The 24,042-nt window shown below is 51.3% G+C and overlaps 1 protein-coding gene across 2 annotated transcripts; it reads left to right on the top strand.

Annotated features, from left to right (window-relative positions):
* Window positions 1-224: 224 nt before the first annotated feature.
* DDRGK1 (DDRGK domain containing 1) lies at window positions 225-20,996 on the top strand. 2 transcript variants are annotated; one of them, XM_043969944.1, is made up of 9 exons: window positions 225-383; window positions 4,957-5,142; window positions 8,826-8,938; window positions 9,226-9,327; window positions 14,998-15,120; window positions 15,912-15,950; window positions 19,603-19,659; window positions 20,176-20,224; window positions 20,744-20,996. In XM_043969944.1, exons 1-9 carry the CDS (start codon window positions 293-295, stop codon window positions 20,908-20,910), a joined length of 927 nt encoding a protein of 308 aa, XP_043825879.1. In that variant the 5' UTR covers window positions 225-292; the 3' UTR covers window positions 20,911-20,996. The 2 variants fall into 2 exon arrangements, with proteins under 2 accessions (XP_043825879.1, XP_043825880.1); XM_043969945.1 differs by having other exon boundaries at window positions 235-383; window positions 4,960-5,142.
* Window positions 20,997-24,042: the final 3,046 nt, after the last annotated feature.

The following is a 24,042-nucleotide window of genomic DNA, read 5'->3' as shown; positions in this document are numbered from 1 at the left end:
GGACTGAGGAGAGATGTAATGTCAATCAGCGTGGGGACGGAGCCTGAACCCCACGATGAACGGAAATTGTCAGGGAATAAAACCTATCAGAGATCGGTAGGCGGGCTTATCAGGGGACCTAACGGGGAGGGTCTGTGTGAAAGGGACGCTTCCCCCGTTTGGTCATGTGGGTAATGTTTGGTAACCTATAAGGGACTGTCTGAGGAGGGCCTATCAGGGAGCGGGGGCGGAGCACTGCTTCCGGGTTGGTGGGCCACGCCTCCATCTTGGGCGCTGCCGGGAAGGAGGCGGGATGATGGACCCTGTCCTCTACGTAGTTGCGGCGGTGCTGCTAGTCGCTCTCATCATTTTTGTGACCCGCATCCGGGAACAGGCAGCGGCAGGTAGGAGACACCGCCAGAATCTCAGGCCTGTGAGACTTGCCCCCAGCTCGTCTCCGTCTTGGGCTCGCTGGCTCTCTCAGGCCCGCGAGGTTTCCTGGCTTGGTAGCTATGACGAATTTCCGGCTCTGGCAAAGCAGAAACTACAACTCCCGGCATGGAGTGCGGCCAGGCCGGAAGATTTAGATACCAAGAGGACGCGCCTCCCTTTAGCCGCCTTCTGATTGGCTCAGAGCCTCTCTGGTCCCGCCGGGTACTCTGTGCACGTGGGGCCTTGGGTGATCTTGGCCAGGTCCCAGCCTAGGTTACCAGTCTACGGCAGTGGGGCCCGCAGGGGACCCTGTGTGTCCTCGAGAGATCCGGGTTAAGTATGTACAAGCTCTTTCCCAATTCTCATGCCGTACCCCATACACCCGCACCTGCTTCATGAAGCTGCTACACACCCCTCTCCCCATTTTATTGGTCAGGAAACTGAGTGCGTCAGGGGGATAATCCCTCGCCCCTCTGCAGTCATCTTTCCGTGTAATCGCAGACTGCTTTTAGCACATCACCTGGCAGCCCCACTGAGACCGCCCAAGCTACCCATCAGCCTTATCTTTCCCCAAACCCGCTGGTTTTCTCCACGGCATCACTATTCAATCTATCTCCCGATTTCATAAGCTTATCTTTACATATACCTTCTCCCAATTTACCAAGGATGTGCCGTCTCTGCGGGATCTCTTACCTTCTCTCCATTCGCACTGCCACCACCCTAGTCCAGCCTCTTTACAGGTCTGCCTGTCCACAATCCATCCTTCCTCCCACTTACACGTGTCCTTCCACCTGTTCCGAATTTTACCGTGCTTCCTGGGTAGCGCCTATGAAAAATTAAGGCTCTTCTGTCTCTAGTATTCAAGGCCCATCGCAGCCTGCTATTAATCTTTCTTTCTGTCCTTGCTGTGTTATGCCCTTCTTTCAAAACCAGACTGGACAGCTCTGCTTCAGGGAAATCATTTCACTCCTCAGCTTGTTCCACATGCCTGGAATGCCTTCCTTCCCTTCTTCTCCTGTTGTACTGTCTTCTTTTATAGCCCAGTTCAACACCTTCCTGATCCTCTAATTGGCAGCAACTCCCCCCTCCTTCCCATAGGATCTACGTCACCTTCTTTTACAACTCTAATGCACTCATCATATAATATGTATGTAATATAATGTATTATAATATATTATATATAATAATATCATATAATCATGTATGTAAAGCACTGTTGGAAATTCTCAATTCTTGTGAATACTGAGCAGTTGTGATTGTTATTCTCCTCCCTGTGCTTTTCTCACAGACCCCCTCATCTGGGTGAGGGCTCTCAGCAGGGCCTTCTTTGCCCTCCCCCCTCCCCCCAGAGAACCACAGCCCAAAGACATTCGGATCACTGCCCTGTGCCCAGAGCTTAAGAGCCTTCTGGCTAATGAGGGCCAGAACAGAAGTATTTCTACATCATATACATCTAAGAAGCATTAAACCATTTTCCCTTCTGTCCTACATACCTGAAAGCATCTTTTCCTTCCCCTGCACTCACATTCTCTCTCCTTCCCTTACATAAACACAAATGACTGTTCTGTTACATTCAGACAGAGATTCCTTCCAGAAACGCACAGAGGAGTTCCCTGTCCCAGCCCCCTTACCCACACACATTCCCACTCCCGGGAACTTCCACATCCCCATCCTGAGCTTTCACATTCTTGTGCAGATGTTTGCCCCTCACTCAGATGGGCTGCCTTTGACAGCTGTCACCATCCAGCATTCCAGGAATCCTTCTTTTCTCACTCCCACTCCCCAGGACTCATCCTTTGGGATTCAGATGCTCATTGGCCTGGCCAACCTGCCCCCTGGCCCCAACTCCTCCCACCCTTCACCCCCAGCCACCACCGGGCTCTTGTTAGGAGGGTGATCGGTGTATTTTGATGCTTTCGTTTTGGGCCTTGGGGGTGGCTAAGAACTGAGGGCGGTGGGGAGGTGGGTAAAGCCAGAGTGGTAGGAAGTGGGTGGCAATCACTCTGCAAGCCTTCCTGCAAAGTCACAGTCTCACATTTACATAACAGTTCCTACTGGCACTGCCTGAGTGGGGGCAGCCAGCCCCCCCCTTACTCCTTCCCCTCCCCCACCCCACCTGTTTCAGGATTGGGCTTCTCGGACATCCAAGTTTGGCTTTTCCTAAGCATGGCCTCACCACAGCCTATAGCTGCACCAGCCCAACAGTTCTACCCTCTCCCTAATGACCCCTCCCAATCCCTGCCCTTTTCCCTCCTACCTAGGAGACAGGCCCAGAGACATGGGAGACCTCTCTGAGAACACACCACTCTGTCAGGGCATGTGACGGAGGTGGAATGACCCCTTGCTCCCTACCTAGAGCTAGAAGACCTCTTCCCGCTTTGTGTTAGCCACTGGCTCTGTTATCCAGTTGGGCTTTCCAGGAAGATCCGTCTGTCCTCATCTGAGAGGGGACGAGGTTTCTGTAATTTACCTTTAGAGCTGCAGGTCCCAAGCAGCCCATGTGTGAGCTCAGTAACACCTGCCCTCTTCCCTGTGCAGGTCTTGGCACAGGATTGGGGGTGGGGTCAGGGCTGCCAAAGGAAGAGCAGATGGAGGACCTATCTTCAGGAAGCTCACAGTCTGGGGGAGACAAGAAGAGCAGGCCCAGGCCCTGACCTCAGAGAGCCTAGAACAGTGATCTCCAAACTGTTTTGATCAGGCCCTCTGGTCTCTATACTGTTTCTGAGCATGTGCTGCCCAGCATCTGAATATTTATAAATTATATGGCTGTGCTATCATTCTCATACATTCTTACATTCTATAAAAATTACCCCAAAATAGGTGTCTAAAATGGATAAAGTAAAGATGGAATCAACTGTATTTATTTAATTTATTAACAGTACAAAAACCCTTTCTGCTCTTGAGAGTAGTGTGAATATGCTTCATCATTTTCGAAAAACTGTAAATACCCTGAAGATTGGGCAGAGGCAGCAAATTGCAATTTGTTGTTCCCCAAACTTGATCAATATTGCTGGCCAGTAAACTGCTTTTTAAAATAAATAGTATTTTCTTATTGAAAGATATACAGGGGGCAGCTAGGTGGCGCAGTGGATAGAGCACCGGCCCTGGAGTCAGGAGTACTTGAGTTCAAATCCGGCCTCAGACACTTAACACTTAACTAGCTGTGTGACCCTGGGCTAGTCACTTAACCCCAAGTGCCTCACTAAAAAAACCAAAAAAAAAAAAAAAGAAAGATATACAGTGTGATAATCCAACAGTGGGGTATGACTTTTGAGCAGGATTGAGTTTCTCAAGGCATAGAGTTACCGTGTACATTACATTAAGCACAACAGTGAATTGTCTCTGATTTCAACTCAGCAGAAAGTTGTCAGGATAAACCCATCCGATTTTCTTTCTTTGCATGGCTCTGCATAATTGATAGTACTATGTCTTCATTTCCTATTAATGCCTGGATATTTGAGTTGGATTCGTTTGACTGCGAGGAACAGCAAGAAGGGGCTGGGCAGGTGGACAGGAGCCAGCTTGTGAAAGACTTTAAATGCCAACTCAAAGGGTTGATATTTACGCCCAGAGGTAAACGCCTGGCATTTGAGTAGGGGAGTGAATTGGGCAGAGCTGAGAAAGATGGAACCTGAGACACAGAGACTAATCAGGAGGCTATCCCAGTAGTTCAGGAGGGAGAGAATGAGCGTCTGACCTAGGGCAGGGCTGTGACCTGGGTGATCCGGGAGTGTGGACATGATGGGTGGCCTGTTCAGCCCCTGGGGGCCCATACCTAGTGTGGCTTGCATGGCCCCAGGAGGGGAAGGAGCGGTGCAGTGTGGGGCTGTAGTGAGTAAGGGCTAAGTGTGGCAGTGTTGGAGATGAGCCCTGTAAATGGGCTGTGTCTGGGAGGATGGACCACACCCACATTCCTACTTTCCATTTGGTTGATCACACATCTTCTGGGGGTGATGCCAGGGGCCAGTGGAGATTCCTGGCCCAGAGGGGCCAAGAAAACAATCAGAGGTGCCATATTCCTTGACTTGGTAGCTCTAATCATAGGTAGCCTCGGAGCTCACAGCAGGGACAGACCCATGTGGAGCTGGATAGGGGGGCCGGGAATACTGAAGGAAGAAGGGCCTTTGCAAAGAATCATAGGCAAGAGGGGAAAGCCACTCCTGGTGTGAGGAAAGACACTGGTGTGCCAGGATAACAGGGAGAGAGGGGCCTGGCAGAGGGGAGCCAGGAGATGAGGCCCAGAAGGAAGGTGTCTTCAGACCAAGACTGGCCATGAATGGGAGAATCAGGAGCCCTAATTGATCCTGTGGCTTGTGAGGAGCTGTGGGACCTATAGGGGCTGGAGGACATCGAGATGTTGTAAGAGTAAAGCTCCGGGGTATGTATGTGTATGTGGGGGAGTGGGGTGGACACTGCATCCCTGGACCCCTTCTGTGAACTGGGCTTGCCCTTGATCTGACCTCAGGAAAGCTGCTGCATGTGGCACGGGGGTTAGCAAGGGTGCATTGAGATCCATAATCACTAGGCCTTCTCTCCTTCCCACAGCAGATCGGGAGCATCAGCGCAATGTGGAGGCAGCGGCAGCTGTTGGGGGGCCTCGGCCCCAACTTCTCAGACATGAAAACGAGAGGCCCGAAGGGAGGCCCCGGCGCCGGCGAGACATGGGGAGCAGGCTCCAGGCCCAGCGCCGGGCACAGCGGGCCGAGGAGGAGGAGGAGGAAGTGATAGAAGGTGACCAAGGGGCCAGTGGTTTGTGTGTTGTCTCTTTTCATCTCCAGTGGTATGTGAGAGGCCCTCAGTGAGTGTTTGTTGACTGACTGACTTACCCTGGAGCTCATCTCTTGAGACCAGAGGGGACCCACCTCTGAGTGGAATCTGTCACACCAAGGCTTCCTGGAGGATAGGGGTTCAGAGGGAGATTGGGCAATGGGGGATCAGCTGGAGAGGGGAGCAGATCGACCTGCCTGGAACAGAAACTAATAGCAGAGGAGCTAAGGGAGTAGGGGAGTAATGTGTGGGGAGCGATGGGAGATGTGAGGCCAGCCAGGAACCCAGAGCTATGAGCATGATCAAAGTTCTGAGTTTGGGACAGTCACAAGAGCGATGTCGGATTGGGGTGGGGGTCCTCACCGCCACACTCACTCCCTTTGGTGCAGCTCTCAGCCCACCAATGGTGAGGCCTCCTCAGCCACATCCTGCCAGAACACTCTGCTCAACTACCTTAGAGACGGAGTCGGCTCTGTCTCCCATTCCTAGGAGACCAGCAGTGTATCCCCCACACACACCCCCACATCCCCCTGGGGCGGGTGGTTCTAGGAAGGCCCTTGGATGTTAGGTTGGGGCCTCCTAGCCATTTCACGGAAGACCCCTGATCTTCAGATGCCAGGCCAGGCCAGGCTGGAGAAAAACAGCTTCCCTTTGCTGTGCTGGTGTTTCAGGTGGAGGAGAAGGAGCTGGGAAGCAGAGAAAGCACTATAAACAGAGGTGGTTCTGGGAGGCCTCCAGTCAGCTGGGGTTTTTGTTGTTGTTGTTGTTTTTTGGTGAGGCAGTTGGGGTTAAGTGACTTGCCCAGGGTCACACAGATAGTAAGTGCCAAGTGTCTGGGGCTGGATTTGAACTCAGGTCCTCCTGACTCCAGGGCCCGTGCTCTATCCACTGCACTACCTAGCTGCCCCTCATCTGGTTTTTATATCCATTTCACCCCAGATGTGGCCAGGCAGCCAGGCCAAGAACTATAAGACTAGTGGTCCAGCCTGGAGAGACTGTGGAGTCTAGGAGAAGGAGCAGTGGTGAATAAGCCTGAGCTGCTGGATTGGTACCAGATTGTAGAAGGCCTTGAGACGGTGGGAAGATTTCTGGGGTTTTCTTGGCAAAGATAGCAGAGTGGTTTGCCATTTCCTTTTCCAGTGTGTCCCCATTTTACAGAGGATTAGGTGACTTGCCCAGGGTCACGCAGGATCAGATTTGAACTCAGATCTTCCTGACTCTAGACCTGGTGCTCTGTCCACTGTGCTACCTAGCTATCCTTTAAGAGAACTAACTTGGGCATGAATGTGAAGCCTGTACTGCTGAAGGGTGAGAATAGAGACAGAAAGACCACTTCGGAAGATGATGATAATTCAAGCAAGAGGAATATAGTGACCAGGTCAGTCTCTCATCCCTTTCAGGCTTCCTCAAATGTCTCTTGCTCTACTTCCTGTGGTACTATCACAGCCGCTAGTCTCCTAACTTCCCATCCACCCTCTACATGCTGCCAGATTCATCTTCCTAAAACCCTGTTACAATCGTGATGTTCAGTTCCTACCACCTCAAAGCCAGCTCCTCAGCCTGGCATTCTAAGCCCTTCCTAAGTGGGCCCCGCCTTGCCTTTCTGCCCTTCTCCCTTCTCCTTCCCTTTGACCACCATCTGCAGCCAGGCTTGACTCATGCTTCTTCCACCACCTCTACCCGGGTGGTTTTCCTTCTGAGTTTTTGTGCACACTGGTCCCCAGCCTTCCATCTAGATCTAGAATGTCAAGGCTGGAAGGGGCCTCAACAATTCTTCAATTGAAAAACTGAGCCTCAGGGAGAAGAAAGGAGTGTTGTAGCCCACCCTGATCTCTTCTTCTTGTGAATCCCGGTAGTGGTGCCCACAGAGCGTAGTTGGCAGGTAGCACTCTACCTCGCATCCTGAGTGAGTCTCTCCTAACAAGGAAATAATCAAAAGCATTGACTAAGGGGCAGCTAGGTGGCGCAGTGGATAGAGCACCGGCCCTGGAGTCAGGACGACCTGAGTTCAAATCCGGCCTCAGACACTTAACACTTACTAGCTGTGTGACCCTGGGCAAGTCACTTAAACCCCAATTGCCTCACTTAAAAAAAAAAAAGCATTGACTAAGCACCTGCTGTATTCCCGTTACTGTGTAGCCCTGGGGATACAAATACAAAAGACATAATCAAAGACAATATGGCCATATATAAGTATATACAAATAAATACAAGATAATGAGGAGAGAGCACTACCGGTTGGGAGAATTGGGAAAGAGTTCAGAAAGAGGTGTTTAAGCTGGGTCTTGAAAGAAGAGAGGGATTCTGTGAAGTGGGGGTAAGGAGGGAGGGCATTCCAGGCATTGAATTTGGCCAGTGCAAAAGCAAGGAGACAGGAGAGGGGACTCTGATACATGGAGGACAGAAGCAGACTCTGTTCTTTTCCTAGTATCCTCACCATGATCCCTGGTACTTGTACCACACTTGGAGGATCATGGGATTTAGATCTGGAGGGAATCTCAGAAATTCTCTACTCAAACTCCTTCACTTTATTCTTTTTTCTTTTTCTTTTTCTTTTTTTTTTTTTTTGGTGAGGCAGTTAGGGTTAAGTGACTTGCCCAGGGTCACACAGCTAATAAGTGTTAAGTGTCTGAGGCTGGATTTGAACTCAGGTCCTCCCGACTCCAGGGCCGGTGCTCTATCCACTGCACCACCTAGCTGCCCCAGTTTCTTTTTTGGGCAGAGCGATGAGGGTTAAGTGACTTGCTCAGGGTCACATAGCTAGTAAGTGTCAAGTGTCTGAGACCGGATTTGAACTCAGGTCCTCCTGAATCCAGGGCCGGTGCTTTATCCACTGCACCACCTAGCTGCCCCAGTTTCTTTTTTGGGCAGAGCGATGAGGGTTAAGTGACTTGCCCAGGGTCACATAGCTAGTAAGTGTCAAGTGTCTGAGACCGGATTTGAACTCAGGTCCTCCTGAATCCAGGGTCGGTGCTTTATCCACTGCGCCACTTAGCTGCCCCCACTCCTTCACTTATAGAAACAGAAACAGAGGCCCAGAGAGATAAAGGAATTGCCCAAGAATCCCTGCATATCTGGCGTTCTTTCTGCCTGATCGTTTGCCATATCTCAACTTTCAGTAAAAACTTGTTGATTGATCAAAAATACACCTGACATTTTACTAAGTCCTTTATTCCACATGATCTCACGGGATTCTCATACTGGAACTGTGAGGTAGGTAGGACTTCTTATCCTTAATTTGAAGACGAGGCAACTGAGACCCTGTGGGTAAAATGACTAAGCCCTCAGAAGTGTATCAACAATCACAGGTTAGAGTGATGGGGGCTTGGGCCCAGAACAGGAAAGGTGTCCCTCTGTAACAGAAGCCTGGGCTGAGACCGAAGAACCTCTTTCACTTGTGTCCAACCACATGTGGGGTTTGCTCCTCTTGTCTCCTGTGCACAGCACAGAAAGCCCCATCATTCCAGTCACCCTCTGGGTCAGTGTCTCCACCTTGGGCATCCGTACGTCTGCGTCTACATATACAACAGAATCTGTGGCTGAGTGGGCTCCTTGAAGGCAGGGCCCAGAATCATGGGCTGCTGTGAGCAAAGACCCACTCATACATCTTGTTGTGGTTTCCATTGTCTTCCTCTAACCACATCTAGCCCAGGAAGAAGAAAGTGGTGATGAACCTGCAGAAATTCAACCATTGGGGAGAATTGGAGCCAAGAAACAGAGGAAGCTGGAGGAGAAGCAGGCCCGGAAAGCCCAGCGAGAGGTGAGCAGGGTGGGGCTGTGGGTGGAGGGGGCTGAAGCCAGAAGGAAGGCTGAACCCAGGGAGAGTTGGACAGACGTGTCTCATTATTGGCATTCTCTCCCTGACCCCAACTCTGCCCTCCCTTCCCTCTCCCTATGGTTGGATATAAAATACACAGGGTTTTGCCTTAGCCTTCTCATCTGGGGTATGGGCCCGGGGTCTCGCTCCATGCTGGTGGGGATGATAGGTGGGTAGTTTTGGTAAGCTGAGCATTGGAAACTGGAGCTCACAGTGTTTTCTCTCCTTAGGCAGAAGAAGCTGAGCGAGAGGAGCGGCGTCGACAGGAATCCAAGCGGGAGGAGGAGCGGAAGAAAGAGAATGAGCGACGTCGGCTAGAAGAGGAAAGGAAGGTGAGGCGCAGGGTACTCACAAGATACATAAACACTCACACACCTGACCTCCACCTCTGACCCTCAAGAAGAGGCTGGAGAATTCCACTCAACGGCTTGACACCTGCTTTTACTCTGTCCTCATTCCTCCAGTCCTAAGGACCTTTCCATAGTGCATGCTCGAAGCACTGCTGGGCTCTGCAAACCGGTGAGCATCAGCGGCACCTTGTTTTCCCCTGGGACAGGCATTCTCGTCTTGTAGAACTTTCTTTTTTGCCTCTGAGGGTCTCTGAAGTGGTAGCCAACTGTCCCATGGTCAGGGTTTCTTTCCCCTCATTTTCTTTCTGTCATCCATTTATTCCTTCAGCAAACAGGGTAAGGTGTCCATCTCTGCTCCTCCCCCCAACAGTCCCACTGCCTCACATCTGTCCAGTGCTTTGTGACTGACGAAGCACCTTGAACCACATGATCTCACCAGAGTCTTACAACAGCCCCGTGGGCTAGGTAGGGGTTCTTATCTCTAATTTGTAGATGAGGAAATGGAGGCCCGGAGCTGCAGCAATCACAAGTGGCACTAATGGAGACACGGAGCCGGGAAAAGGAAGTGATGGTTGTATTTTGTCTCGGTAGAACCACCGATATTTGAAAGGCTGCCGTGTAGAAGAATGATTAGACTTCTTTGTTTGACTGAAGAGAGCAGAACTCAGAGCACTGTGGGAAGGTATTGGAGATGCAGGTTGTGGTTCACCTTAAGGAGATAAAACCTTTTTACTATTTGGGGCTGTCCAAAAGGGGAATGGGCTGCCTCAGCAGAGAGTGAGGTCTCTTGGGCTGAAGGTCTGAAGGTGCTAAATGGTCACTTGGGGATTTGTTGACCTTTGGATTTCTTTCTAATCCTGTGATTCTGAGACTCTCGGATTTGGCCAAGATCATATGATTAGTAAGTCGTAAAACTTTAACTAAACTTCCATTCTCTTGTGTGCTATGTAGCCACCATGGGAGAAACAAGATGAGTAAGACAGGGTCTCTTACCTACCTGCCACCCAAAGACCTCACAGTCCAGTGGCAAGGGATGCAGCCCAAGACATCTATAGCTATGAAACCATGCAGAATTGGATCAGTGCCAAAGGACGTACAGAGTCTTCTGGGAATTCAGAGGCGGGAGACCTCGCTTGCAGCTAGGGAAGCTGGATAAGGCTTATGGAGGAGGTGGCACTTAACTGGGCCTTGGAGTTGGAGGATGGGAGGACGATTTGGTTACTCCGTTAAGTTTTTAAAGAATTGTTTTATAATCTGTCCTCCCATAGGAAAGAGAGAGGAAGGATGAGAAAGAAGGCAAGAGAAAGGTCTCCTCGTGACCATGCTTGGCTCAGTAAACCCCCACACTGGCCGTGTCTGAAAATCTCTGTCTCTCTGTTCATTTGAGGTTCGTTACCTCTCCAGCTGGAGGTTAGAGTTTCGTCTTCTGTCTTTTGGACTCATGTCTTGTCATTACGTTGTTCAGATTTCTATAGTCATTCAAAGTTTGGGTTTCCTTTAAAAGAATATTTTTCTCATTGCATAAATCGTCTCCTAATTCTGATCACTTTGCTTCCAGTTTCCTCTGAAATTATCTGCTTTGTCATTTCTTACAACCCACTACTATTCCCTTCCCTTTAGTTTAAGATTCTTGGCTACCACAAAACAAACTACTCCAAATATTTTTGTGCATAGGGGTCTTTTTTCTCTTTGCTTGATCTCCTTATAGCATTGGGGTATGTGCAGTTTAGTAACGTTGAGGGCATCATTCCAAATTGCTTTCCAAAATGGCGAGATCAATTGTTGGCTCTACCAACAATGAATTGTTCCTGTTTTCCTAAACCTGATCCACGTTTGTCATTTTCCTCCTGTCATCTTTGCCAGTGTGATGAGAGTGAGGTGGAGTTTCAAAGTCGTTTTAATTTGTATTTTATAGCTATTAGTGATTTATAGCATTTTTCCCCCTTATGGTTGTTGATTCTTGGATTTCTTTCTTTGAAAACTGCTGATTCATATCTTTTGGCCATTAGCTATCGCCACTTTGTCTTCTGTATTTGAATTGATTCTTCTTACACCTTAGTTATGAGACTTTCCTCAGAAAAGCTTTCTGCCAAGAACTTTCCCATTTACCTGGTTCCCTTCTAATTTTAACTACTCTTGATTTGTTTGTGCAAGAACTTTTAAATTTTATGTAATCAGAGTTCATTTTGTGTGATCCTCTCTAATGCTTGGTTAGTTGTGGACTCTCCTTCTATTCATAGATTTGATAGGTAATTTCTTCTTGTTCCTCTAATTTCTTTATGATGTGACCAGGTCATTGACTCATTTGGAGCTTATCTTGGTGTGTGGCTCGAGGTTTGGGTTTAACCCTAATTTTTGCCAGCCTGCTGTCCAGTGTTCCTACCAGCTTTCATTGGTTTCTGAAGCACCCCGTTACTGTGTTGGTTTGATGTTGTATACCATGTCTGTACCACTGATTGCCCTCTCCATTTTTCAACCAATAGCAAATTGAATGATCACCGCTTTGTAGTACAGTTTATAATCTTGTCCTGATACATCAGAATGCGTAGGATTTCAGCTGGTAGGGATGAGGAGTGGTATCCTTAGGGACAGGTAAGCTGGTTTGATTGGAACACAGTGTGTGAAAGAGAGTAAAGTGAATAAGCCTGGGAAGACAGATGGCATTGTGCTCACAGAGGGCCTTGAAGGCCAAGCTAAAGAGTTTGGAATTTTTCTTGAAGTCAGTGGGAAGCCATGGTAGGTTTAGGAACCAGAGGAGTGTTGTGGTCAGAGCCCGCATCAGAAAGATGGCTCAGGCAGGAATTGGTGAGATCAGAGTGGCAGGAGAAGAGCAGGGATGCTTTGAGCAGTCCAGGGAAGAAGCAGATTGTAGAACACAGGGGCTAAAGGAAGTCTGCTTTTTGGTTGTTTGATTTTTCTAACTCTGGCCCCCAGCAGAGCCCCTCACTCGTATGAAAGCACTTAATAAGCACGCACTCCTCACAGACTACTTTCCAGTAGCCTGCCCTCCATGAGCTCTCAGGCTGTCCCCATTCATGGAGTGCTCTCCTGCCTCCCCTTCACCTCCTGGATTCCCTCACTCCCTTTCAGCGTCGTCTCCGGGGGCCACAAGAGGTGTTTGTGTCCCCCATCGCAGTCCCCAAAATTCTTTTGCATTTACCTTGGAGGCTTGATTGAGTTATGTACCTGCTATTTCCCTCTAGTAGAATATAAATTCTGGGGACAAGAACTGTTGCTTTTGCCTTTGTGTCCCCTTGTGCCTAGCACAGGCCCAGGAACATGAAAGGCTCTCGAAAAATGCTTTTTGAATTGAGTCAAGTCCTAAGTTAGAGTGGAGGCTAGAGGAGGGGAATCCACCTGAGAGACGTACAAGAAGATGGGCCCAGTTGGGTGTTGGGCTCTGTTGGGAGGCAGGGAGAAGTCTGGGCTGACTGAGGCCTTGAGCCTGGGTGATGGGGAGGGTGCCATTGCCATTGGCAGAAAGAGGAAATCTGCAGGAGGAGCAGCTTGGAGGGGAAGACGAGTTAGACGTTCAGTATATTGCATGTGAGGGACTGGTTTCTGTCGTCGCTCCACTCATCACTTTGGTCTGGAGCCTCCCCGCCCTGCCCTGCATCCCCAAGATGTTTGGGGAAGGGAAGGAGGCAGGAGGGAATGTCTCTGTGTCCCTCACACGCAGCAGCAGCCCACGTCTGCCCACCTACCACACCAGGGAGGGCTCCTCAATAAAGGTTAGACAATGAGTGATTAGTCATGAGGGGAGGAAGACAGGGACTCAAAGGCTCTTCAGAGCTTGGAAGACGTGGGCTGAAAAGTGTCTGTAGCTGCCTGGCTTCGTAAATGGAGGATGATTTCTTCCTTTTGATGTCTGTGACAAAGCTGGTGACAAGCAGCCCCGGGAACAGCCAGGGGCCCTGCCCCTCGGTGGTGGCTCTAATTATTCCTAGCCTGATGAGGGAAACATAGCCAGGTGGCCTCGGGGAGCCCAGGGTGAGGAGGAATATGATGTACAATGAGGCAGCGTAACCTGTGTCTGAGCCAACACACAGATGATCTGGAGATGCTGGAACCTAGAGGCAGGAGGGATGGTTAGAAGGCAAATACAGCAGGGGCAGGGAGGGAGGGAGGGTGCTCCGCATTATGGTGCCTGTCATGGGGACTGGAGAAGGACAAGGGCACGGGATACACGTTCTGAAGGAAATAGGGGCTAGTTCATGGATTCGGGGGCTGGACTAATTGCACAAGAGTCGGGGAGGAGTCAGTGACAAGTCACTGGTTTCCTCGGACCACCTGGCAGTTTTGGATGCGTGGTGGCTGGGGGAAGGTCCTCAGCGCAGGTTCCTTGGATGAAGGGCTGTGGGCATCCTCCCTGGCTCTAGGAAAGAGCCGAGTTCAGAATTTGAAGGGTGGCGTCTGAGGGTGGGACCTTGCTCTATGTGTGGAGGTGGCACCTCCGTCCTGTTCTTCATTCTCCACCTGTAGGCTGTGCGTTTTGATTTGTTCCTCTGTGGCGATGGGGACACACTGGGTGGTTGAGGCCAAGCTCGTCCCCTCGGACCGTGCCAGGAGCAGGAAGAGGGAAAGGGCGTGAGCTGCCCTGGCAAGAAGTGGGCCGTGTGCTCTCAGTCAATGCCCAGGGTCACTCAAGCAGGGCCTTTGTCTCCTGAGGGAATGTTAATGGAGCAGAGGATTGACTGGAGGTATGAATCTCTGGGACTGGATTAAGCTCCAAGACAGACGGGTTTGAGTCAGAAAACGTGGCTTGGAATTCCAAGTCTGCTCTTTTTTTTTTTTTGTAGGGCAATGGGGTTTAAGTGACTTGTCCAGGGTCACACAGCTAGTAAGTGTCTGAGGCTGGGTTTGAACTCAGGTCCTCCTGAATCCAAGGCTAGTGCCTTATCCATTGCACCACCTAGCTGCCCCAGGTCTGCTCTACGCTAGCCAGGGACCTGGGGCCAGCCTTTGGGCCTCTGTTCAATGAAAGGATCACCTAAGGCCCTTGCCAGCTCTAAATCCAATAATAGTCTGACTATTCTCAGCACACAGACATAGGAGGGTATATAAATGCTGGTCCAGGTGATGAGGGCTTAGCATTAATGCAAAACCCATGTCCTGGGTGATGTGGGAAGTGGGGGCCCTCTCCCTTGAAGGAATGGCAGCCATGTAGGAGTGTTGGGGAGGGAAGGGGCCATATCCTGGGAGACAGTGCTGGTCTCTGTGTCGGAGAGGACCAGATTAGAATGGGCTTGGCTCATCCATTAGGGAAGCTAGAAGCCTCTCTGGGGCAGCTTGGTGGCACAGTGGATAAAAGCACCGGCCCTGGATTCAGGAGGACCTGAATTCAAACCCTGCCTCAGATGCTTGATACTTACTAGCTGTGTGACCCTGGGCAAGTCACTTAACCCTCATTGCCCTGCCCCCCCCCCAAAAAAAAAAGCCTCTCTGAGATGGCTGGAGGGAGGGTGAGGACCTCCCCAGGGGGAGCCCAGCACTGCTCCCCAAGGAGACTCTTCCTCTCCACTGCTCGCACAGATATGAAGGGAACGCTGACCCAGACCACTGGTACACTTCCCAGGGGGCCAGCCCAGGCAGGCTGTCCGGCAGAAAGCTGTAAGTCACAGGGGAAGCTGAGCCTTGGCTTTTTGTCTGCAGGAATTGGAGGAGAAGAAGGCCCGGGAAGAGCAGGAGCAGCGGGAGCATGAAGAGTACCTGAAGCTGAGGGAGGCCTTTGTGGTGGAGGAGGAGGGTGAGGAAGAGAGCATGACGGAGGAGCAGGTACCCGGGTCGCTCCCTCCTGCTGCGTGTTGCCTGCCGGGGATGGGATCATCAGAAATCTGGGGGAAATAGGTCCGCACAAGCTGGCTTCTGTGGCCCTGCCTGGCCCGTGCCACGGTGTACTTCTCAGGTCAGGACACAGAATGAAGCCCTGTCCTGTCGTCACCCTCCTCCTGGTCTTCAGAGCAGGGCTCCGAATGTGCTGCAGGCCAACAGATTGCGGGGGGGGGGGGGGGGGGGGCGTCTGTGTCCAGGCTCCTCCTTTGAGAAGGAGCAGGGCCTCCCGGAGATGGCTCCCCTGCCGTGCCACTGGCACTGAGGAACCCGCCTGGAGTTCCCCCAGAGACTGCCTTCCCTCGTCCCTCTGCTGGGTGTTCTGGGTGGGCAGTGGCCAGGGCCTGCTCTCCCAGCTTTGAGAACGAAGCCCACGGCGCCAGCACCGACCCCAGGGGCAGGGGTGCTCTGCCCTGGCTGTCTCGCGGGCAATTCCTGTTTAGGGAGGGGTCACGTATGGACTGGGTGATGTCCCACGGCCTGGTGAGACCCTGGAAAGGATCTCCCTTCAGGGTCTGGGGGTCAGTATTTGTCGTGTCTTTCCTAAATCCCACATGGTGGTGCTCAGTATCTGGACCTGGGTTTCTGCTGACTTAGCCCCTTACAACGTCCAGCCCTGACACGTCTCCCTTCTTCTCCGGAGCTCCTTGCACAACCACAGTTAAGCAGGATGGAGCCTCCCTTAGCCATCCCCTGATGCCAGGCTGCACTAACCCTTGTGTCTGTATCATCCACAGTCTCGGAGCTTCCTGACGGAGTTCATCAGTTACATTAAGGTAACGAGATTTAGGAGCTGGTATCTTGGCCTGGGACTTTCAGAGAGAGAGAGAGAGAGAGAGAGAGAGAGAGAGAGAGAGAGAGAGAGAGTGTGTGTGTGTGTGTGTGTGTGTGTGTGTGTGTGTGTGTGTGTGTGTGTGTGTGTGCATGCGTGTGTTTGCGTGCGTGCGCATGTGTGTGTGTACGCGCATGCACATACCCCACTTTTCCAGAATGCTAGCAGAGCGTGAGGTGGGGGAAGAAGCCGTTTGAGATTTTCCCTTCGAGCTTTATGCTGAGGGGATCAGCTCCCAGTATGTGAACCTGAGAAGGCTTGCTGACCTGCCTACTGTACCCATCCACACAGGCACATATGGATGCCCACAGAGGGGTGGAGGCTTTAGGCCAGACAGAGATGTCTCTGGGCACACAGGCACAGACTTGTCTCTGTCTCTCAGAAGCTCCTGCTTCTAGGGCCTTTGCCGGGGGCCGACATTCTATTCTTTTACACAAGTCTGTAGGTTCAGGCAATTTGATACATGTGCTCTGTCCCCTCCATCAGACCCAGGGCACCCCTTACCCCGGGTATTTCCTGGTGAAGATGGTAAAGGAGAGAGAAGACATGGGTGTCCGTCTTTGGAAAGCCCCTGAGCTGACGGGGATGGAGGCTTGCCCTCAGGGAGCCCCTGGGCTGAGGAGGAGGAAGAGGAGGAGGCTGCTGCTTGGGGAATCCAGGGGGGGGAGAACTGGCTGGGGTGGGGTCCACATGTCTCCTGAGACTCCTGGGTCCTTCCCCCAGGACTCTGGCTCGTGGCCCTGGAGCCTTCTTGTAGGTTGCATAGGGGTGGCTTCCCTTTTGCTGCCAAACCCCTTGCTTTCTTGCGCTCTCTTCCTCACCTTACCCCACCCCCAGAAGAGAGAGGGGAAGTGTTCAGGTACAGCTTTCAAGTGGGGGGAGCTGAAGCATCAGCAAGAACTGTGGGAGGGAATGCAAAGGGAGCAGGGGGTGGCACTGAACCAGGCATTGCATAATCTACCAGCTTGCAGCCCCTGGGAGTCTCAGCCCACGCCCTAGGCAATCAAAGAAGCCCATCAAGCAGGGAGTGAGTGGTGAGCAAGCCCAGCTCCCACAGGACTGACAGGTGGTTTGGTTCAGGAAGGGGTCCGGAGGACAGCCCAGGAGTGACGTCAGCCCAGGGGCAGCGCCTCCCACGAGCCAGGGCGCTGCAGTGGGAAAACCACAGGCTGGAAGCCAGGGATCTGGGTTTGAATCTCAGCTGGGGGAGTTTGGGCCCATCATTCCCCTTCTCTGGGCATCAGTTTGCCCATTTGCCCATCCATAAAATCAGGGTGCCACACAATGAGATTTCTAAGGTTCTTTCTGTTTCAAGTCCCATGATCCTCTAGCTAACGGGTCCTTACCTTCAACTGTCTCTTTAAGTCTCTTGAGAACTGTATTTTAATAGAATTTGCTTCCTTGGTATTTTATGAATTTAAAAACATGATTCTGAGAAGGGGTCTCTAGGATTCACCAGACTATCAGCAGGGTCTGTGACCCCAAAAAAGTCGGTGTTAGTCCACCTGCTGGTGTTTGGGGGTCTTTGGACCCTCAGCAGGCCTCTCTGGCAGGAGGATAGCCCCTTCCTCGAGTGACTTCAGTGGGAGCTGCTTTGATGGGGTGAGTCCTTGGCCCACTGTGGGTCAGGGGGCTGCTCTTGGATTTCTCCTCCCTCCTCTCCATGAGACATGTTCGTCCAGATTCAGGCCCTTCTGTAGCTCTGTCATCTGCCAAAGGGTCCCCTCCCTACAGTTTCCTGAGGCCAGATGTGCCCCTGCCTCCAGGAAGCCTTCTCAGATTGCTCAGAGGAAAGCTCATGGCCTCCTCATGGATCTCCCAGCTTCATTCAGCAGGCCTCCCCTGTTCAGCCTCCCACCTGTGGTGTCCTCAGAACAGCTTCTGGGTCACTCCTGTAGGAAGGCCCAGCTCCAGGGGGACCCGTCCTGCTCTGGTGGCCCACAGTCATATGAACTGAAGCCCCCCAGTGTGCGTGCACACACACACACACACACACACACACACACACACACACACACACACACACACACACACACCCCCAGGGCCCCACACCTCCCTGCGCTCCCTTTAGCACCCTCCCCCAGGTTTGCTCCCAGGCCTTCTGTAGACTTTTCACTTTCTTAGTCCATTCCCCAAAGCCTCTCAGACATTTGGAGGACTTCACTGGGACTTCAGAGATCTCCTGACCTGGGCTCCCCTTTTACAGATGAGGGACTCAGCCTAGGGAAGGGAAGGGACTTGGATAGGGTCACACAGCTACAAGGAGCAGACCTAGAATTCAAACCCACATCCTTGGACTCCCAGTCTAGGTTTTCTTCAGTTATATCATTTGCTGGGACAAGGATGGCTGGTAGCTTGTACCCCGGTGGGTAAGGGCGGCCATATTTGCCATTTTGTGTCCAGTCCTCATCCTGATGGGGCAGCATTGAAGGTCTTCCTTGTGGGGCTGTCCCTGGATGCTCCGGGTACCCCCGAGACAAGGCTCTGATGGGCTCTTCTCCTTACATGCAATCAATACCTCTGGCTCCTGTGCCCTTTTGGCACTACCTCAGCCAACCAGAAGTTGGCACTCTGTGGCAAGTGCTTCATGGGAAACAAGAGCAATTGATAAATATTAATGCAGGCTCCCCATGCCTTGGACTGACCTTCAAGAAAGTCAAGTTTCAGGTTCCAGTCTTTCCCTGAGGAGTTCACAGCTTTGGGGAGAACTGAGGGAGCCCCAAACCTTGCCCTCAGGGAGCCAGCTGTGGTCCTATAGAAACTGAGATGTAGGGGCTCTGCCGGGCCGTTCCCATCCAGTGTCCCTTTTGTTTTCTGACTCAAGGGTAATAGTTCCCTGTCTACCTCCAATTTCAGGAGATTCTAAAATAGCCTTTGGTGACATTCTCCCTCTTCTCAGTTTTTTTCCCTTCGAATCTTGGTCTCATGTTTATGTTCTAGTTTTACTCCAGGAAGCCTTCCCTGACCTCCTGTGAGAAACAGCCTCCCCCCTCAGTTTATGTAACATGAGGATTTTTTTTAATCCACACTTAACAAAAACCAAACAAAATGAAAATTTCCAGGATTCTGCATGAAGTCTCTCTTACCTTACATAACACTTGTTTTGTACCTTTCTGATGTACTTCCCATGTCATACTCTCTATTATGGATGTGTTTATGCCGCTCACTGTGAACACCATGAGGGCAGGAACTGTGTGTGTGTCTCATCTAAAATGTGTATCTCCTCTGACATTTAAGAAGTATTTGTTGAATGAATAAATGCATGAATGCTATAGATGTGAACGCATTTAGCTTTTTCAGAATGGAAGACCCTGAGGTAGCACCTCTGCTTGTGTCTGTCTCCCTCCTAAATGAGCAGACAGACAGAGAGAGAAAACACCAGCAGATAAGAGCAAGTAGCAAGGACGTAGGCCTGGGCCACGTAGGTATTTGTGTCTGTCTGACTCCTCTTCCCCGACTCATGACTCCTTCCTGAGCGACAGGGTCCAGGCCATAAGTGATTGTGTCTAGACGTATTCATGTACATGCATAAACTATATCCAGGAATGACCTTGAACTGGGCATATTCACGGATCTGTTCTCTCTCATCTCTACAGCAGGCAAAAGTTGTGCTCTTGGAGGACCTAGCATCTCATGTGGGCCTGCGAACCCAGGTAAAGTACAGAGCCGGTGGTGGGTAGGAGGGCGTTTCTGTGGCCAGGGCCACGTATGGGTATGGAACACGCCAAGATCCAGACCTGGGCCTCCCCAAACCAGGGGCCTGGTCTGGATCATCTCCCAAGACCCCAGGAGCCCAAGAGAGGAGAGAGGGATGAGAAAGGAACAGCCAAAGGGCCCCCAGCTGAAGCTGTCCAATCCAGTTACCGTGACAACACTCCTCCCTGTGCTACCAGTCCCTTGCCAGAGCCTCCCACTGTTCCAGTCCCTGGGAAACAGCCCCCCCCCCTTCCATCTCCCCTAGGATGGAATGGGGATGTCCAGACACACCAGAACAGGGAGAAAGAATTCTTCCCCGGAGGGTCCCAAGAGGGAGGGTCAGAAGAGTGAGGTGATTCTTCCCCTACTTTGAAGCAGCATCTGCAGGGAAGTAGAGGGTTAGGGTTCCCTCATTGGGAGGGTTGACTCTTTCTGGCTCCTGGCTAAGGATGGCTCCCCCTCCTCCCCCACAGGATGCGATTAACCGAGTGCAGGACCTGCTGGCTGAAGGCGTGCTGACAGGTGCGGAGAGGGAGGGTGCCCTGTGGGCATGTTTCCCATCGCATGCCCATGTTCAGGAGCCTGTTTGCACGTTCAGAACTCAGGCCCCCATCGTCAAGTGTGTGGCCTCACCCTTCTGGCCAGGACACTGCTTGTTAGGCTCTTGGAAGAGGGAAGGATTCATAGAAAGAGGGCCCTATACTTGGAGAGCCACACACCAAGCCAGAGAGCCGAGATGTGTAGAGAGGTGTACCTGTGTGCACATGTGTGCACACACACACACACACACACACACACACACGCGCGCGCGTGCACACACACAGGTGACAGGCTTGTTACAGAAGGAAAGAGCAACAAGTACAGGTAGATTGAGGAGGCATTAGGGAGAAAGGGGAGGACAGGCCTGGCACTCAGGATCCATGGGGGAGGCTACTGGCAGGTTGGTGAGGTGGGTAGGAGGGGGAGGTATCCATGAGACAGGGATAGTACTAGTGCAAGGAGCAGAGGGGCTGTGTCTCTGGGACTCTCTTGTCTCCTCAGGGGTGATTGATGACCGTGGCAAGTTCATCTACATCACACCCGAGGAGATGGCAGCCGTGGCCCAATTCATCCGCCAGCGAGGCCGTGTGTCCATCTCTGAGCTTGCTCAGGCCAGCAATTCCCTCATCACCCTCACCCCAGAGACTCCTGCCCAGATCCCAGCTTAACCCTGAAGGCCTGCCCTGCTCGGCCCCCTTGGCTTTCTGTCTGATGATGGTCAAGCACCTCGCAGATTAAAGAGACTGGAATGGTGTCCGGGCCCCTGTGTCTGGGATGAAGTTGGCGGGGGCTATAGGCAGGCCGGGGTGGCCCCCACTCAGTGATGGGAGTGCTCCTGGGAGGCGGGAAGCTTCTGGTATGTGGAAAGTGAGGCAGGGGGCCCAAGGGCCATCACCTCTGTGTTAGAGGAGGACGAGCTTCTGCTTAGACAGCTTACAAGGAGGGGCTGTCCCAAGGTCAAGGCTGGAGCCAGAGCGGGGGACCCCCCTCCCCACCATCCTGCCTTGTGTGGACACTCCCACGAGATCCTGATTCCCACTGTTGTCACAGCAGACTCGGGGACACTGACAGGATCACACATGCCCCATGCTCCCCTAACCTTCATTCCAGTCACAGACTTGTGGGTGCTGCGGATGGTGATGGGGAGGAGAGACCACCCTCCACACTCCCCCTCCTGGCCTCCCACAAGCCTGTGTTTGTTCTTATGCTGGGCTCCTGTTGGTCTTCCTCCGAGAACAGAGCCTGACTAGAGGGGACCAGAGCCAGGAACCTGTACTGATAGGATTGGTTTGTGGGGAGCAGGCAGGCAGAACGCAAGGCCCCTTCAGTTTGGATGAGCAGAGAGGGAGAAGAGGACAGGATTAGGGCCTATAACCTGAGGGGGATGGAGAGGAAATAGTCCCTTCTATCCTCCTTCAGTTTCCCTTTGGTTCATGCCTCCATCTGGGGGGACTTGGGCCTGAACCAGACTGTTTCATTTCTTAGAGCCCCAGTTTCCTCTTCTGTAAAATAGGGGTAATAACCCTGGCATTAACTACCTCAGGGGTTACTTAGAAGAAAGATCTTTGTAGACCTTAAAGCAGAAGTCTCAAAGGTGAAGCCTGAACCAGATTAAAATGTAATTGGGAAATATTTAACAAAAGAAATAAGAATGCAAAACCCTAGACAATGTGACATTTTAAGACTTAAGTCAGGATGTGCCTGTAGAAATTCTTATGTAGGGATAAGTCCCCTCCCCCCTTCTCCTTAAATTTGACCCTACTGTCTTTAAGTATTCTAGAAAAGAGAGTTGTGCTTATGATATACTCCCCCCCAAAACCCTGGAAGGTCTGAAGATCATGGTCCTCATTCTCTCTCTCTCTCTTTTTTTTTTTGGCGGGGCAATGAGGATTAAGTGACTTGCCCAGGGTCACACAGCTAGTTAAGTATCAAGCGTCTGAGGCCGGATTTGAACTCAGGTCCTCCTGAATCCAGGGCCGGTGCTTTATCCACTGCACCAACTAGCTTCATTTTCTAAGTCAAGGCTATACCACAGATCCTTTGGAGGACACGTAAAGAAACTGAGGCTGCCGTTGGGTAACTTGGCCCTAGTCACTTAGTTTCTAAAGGTCAGTACCCGATGCGGCTCTCCTGGGAAGCCACCAGGAGGAGGAGAGAACGGAATCCTACTGGGATCACGGTAAATGAAGAGAAAACCAGAAGCAGCTTGTTCCCTGCCCTGAAGGCACTTACAATCCAGTCCAGGGAAGGAGGGAGGAGAGAACACAGATGTACATGAGCAACTGTGCTCTAAGGTTGACTCCGAGAATGTGACTACGAGAGACGCATCCAGACAAATGCAGGGGAAAGCTGGAGGAAGGGAGAAGTCTCCTTTGGAGTGATCAGGACATCCTTCATGGAGGAGGGAGTGAGGGAAGGCACTGCACGCATTGGGGAGGGCCTGCTTAAATGAGGCATGGACAGAGGATGGTGCAGGCCAAGACTGGAAAACAGCTGATGCCTCCATCTGGCTGAAATACAGAGTACTTTAAAGGCAGCATTATGAAATGAGCCTAGAAAGAGGTTGGAGCCAGGTTATGGAGGCTTTGGGTACCAGAGTAAGGAATATTTATGCTTTATGCAATAGGGAGCTATGGAAGTATTTTGAGCAAGGAAGTGACGTAGTCAGGCTTTTATATTGAGATTATTTTAGCAGCTGTCTGAAGATTGGAAAAGGGCAGCCAGGTGGTACAGTAGATAGAGCGCCAGGCCTGGAGTCAGGAAGACTCCTCTTCCTGAATTCAAATCTGATTTCAGACACTTAATATCTTTGTGGCCCTGGACAAGTCGTTTAACCCCATTTGCCTCAGTTTCGTCATCCATCAGATTAGCTGGAGAAGGAAATAGCAAACTGCTCCAGTTTTCTTTGTCAGCAAAACCAACAAAATGGACTCACAGAGTTGGACGTGACTGAAAATGACTGAACAACTAACCAAGAAGGATGGAATGGAGAGGGGAGAGACTGAAAGTAGGTTGTTACAAGTAGTTCAGGGTAATGGTGACAAAGGTCTAAACTCAGTAGTGGCAGTAGTATCAGTGAAGAGAAGGAAACAGTTTGAAGAGATTATAGAGGTTGAAATTGGCAGCAGATTGGCTATGAAGGAGGAGGAGCCATCAGAAATGACAGATCCCTGCAGAGATAGGGAAATCAAGGGGAGGCATTGTTCATGGGTTTTGGGAGGGGGGGGGAGAGGTGAGTTGAATTCTGAGTTTGACACACCATCAGGACTTCCAGATGGTCATCGCCAATGGTCAGTTGGAGATGTGGGACCAGAACTTGGGAAGTGGGTACTGTCTTCAATGATCTGAATTACTGTCATGTGGAAGAAGGCTTAGATTTTGTTTGTTTGGTCCCGGGGGTGGAACTAGGAGAAGTGAGGGAAATTGTAGGGGAGCAGGTTTTCACTTCAAATAAGAGTTTCCCAGCAGCCAAAGCTATCAAAACAGGAAGTGAGCTTCCCATCATTGGATGTCTTCAAGCTGAGGCCGGATAATCACCTGTCTGGGGTTTTCTAAATGGGATTCTTGCAGGAAGCAGAAGTTTGCACTAGGGGACATCTAAGATCTCTTCTGAATCCAAGATGCTAAGACGAGGGACCTTTGGAGAGCTGTAAAGAGGGAGTGTGAGCTCAATTTAACTCAGGAGCTGTGCCTAGTTCTGTGTGAGCCATTCTGTGTGGTAGACACATCCTGCCTGTGAGGAATTTTGCTTCTCACCAGAGAGCCAACCCAAGACAAGAAACAACGATATCATAAAGCCC

The sequence above is a fragment of the Dromiciops gliroides genome, chromosome 6 (genome assembly GCF_019393635.1).
Source record: "Dromiciops gliroides isolate mDroGli1 chromosome 6, mDroGli1.pri, whole genome shotgun sequence".
NCBI lineage: Eukaryota > Metazoa > Chordata > Mammalia > Microbiotheria > Microbiotheriidae > Dromiciops > Dromiciops gliroides.
Note: the sequence above shows the minus strand (reverse complement) of the source record. Positions and strands in the feature narration are given on the sequence as shown.

Bases quoted from the DNA above. Each gene is read 5' to 3' on its own strand.
- DDRGK1 (XM_043969944.1), top strand. From the start codon at position 293: ATGATGGACCCTGTCCTCTACGTAGTTGCGGCGGTGCTGCTAGTCGCT. The intron at 15,951-19,602 runs GTAACGAGATTT...TCATCTCTACAG, and splicing joins AGTTCATCAGTTACATTAAG to CAGGCAAAAGTTGTGCTCTT. The intron at 20,225-20,743 runs GTGCGGAGAGGG...TTGTCTCCTCAG, and splicing joins GGCTGAAGGCGTGCTGACAG to GGGTGATTGATGACCGTGGC.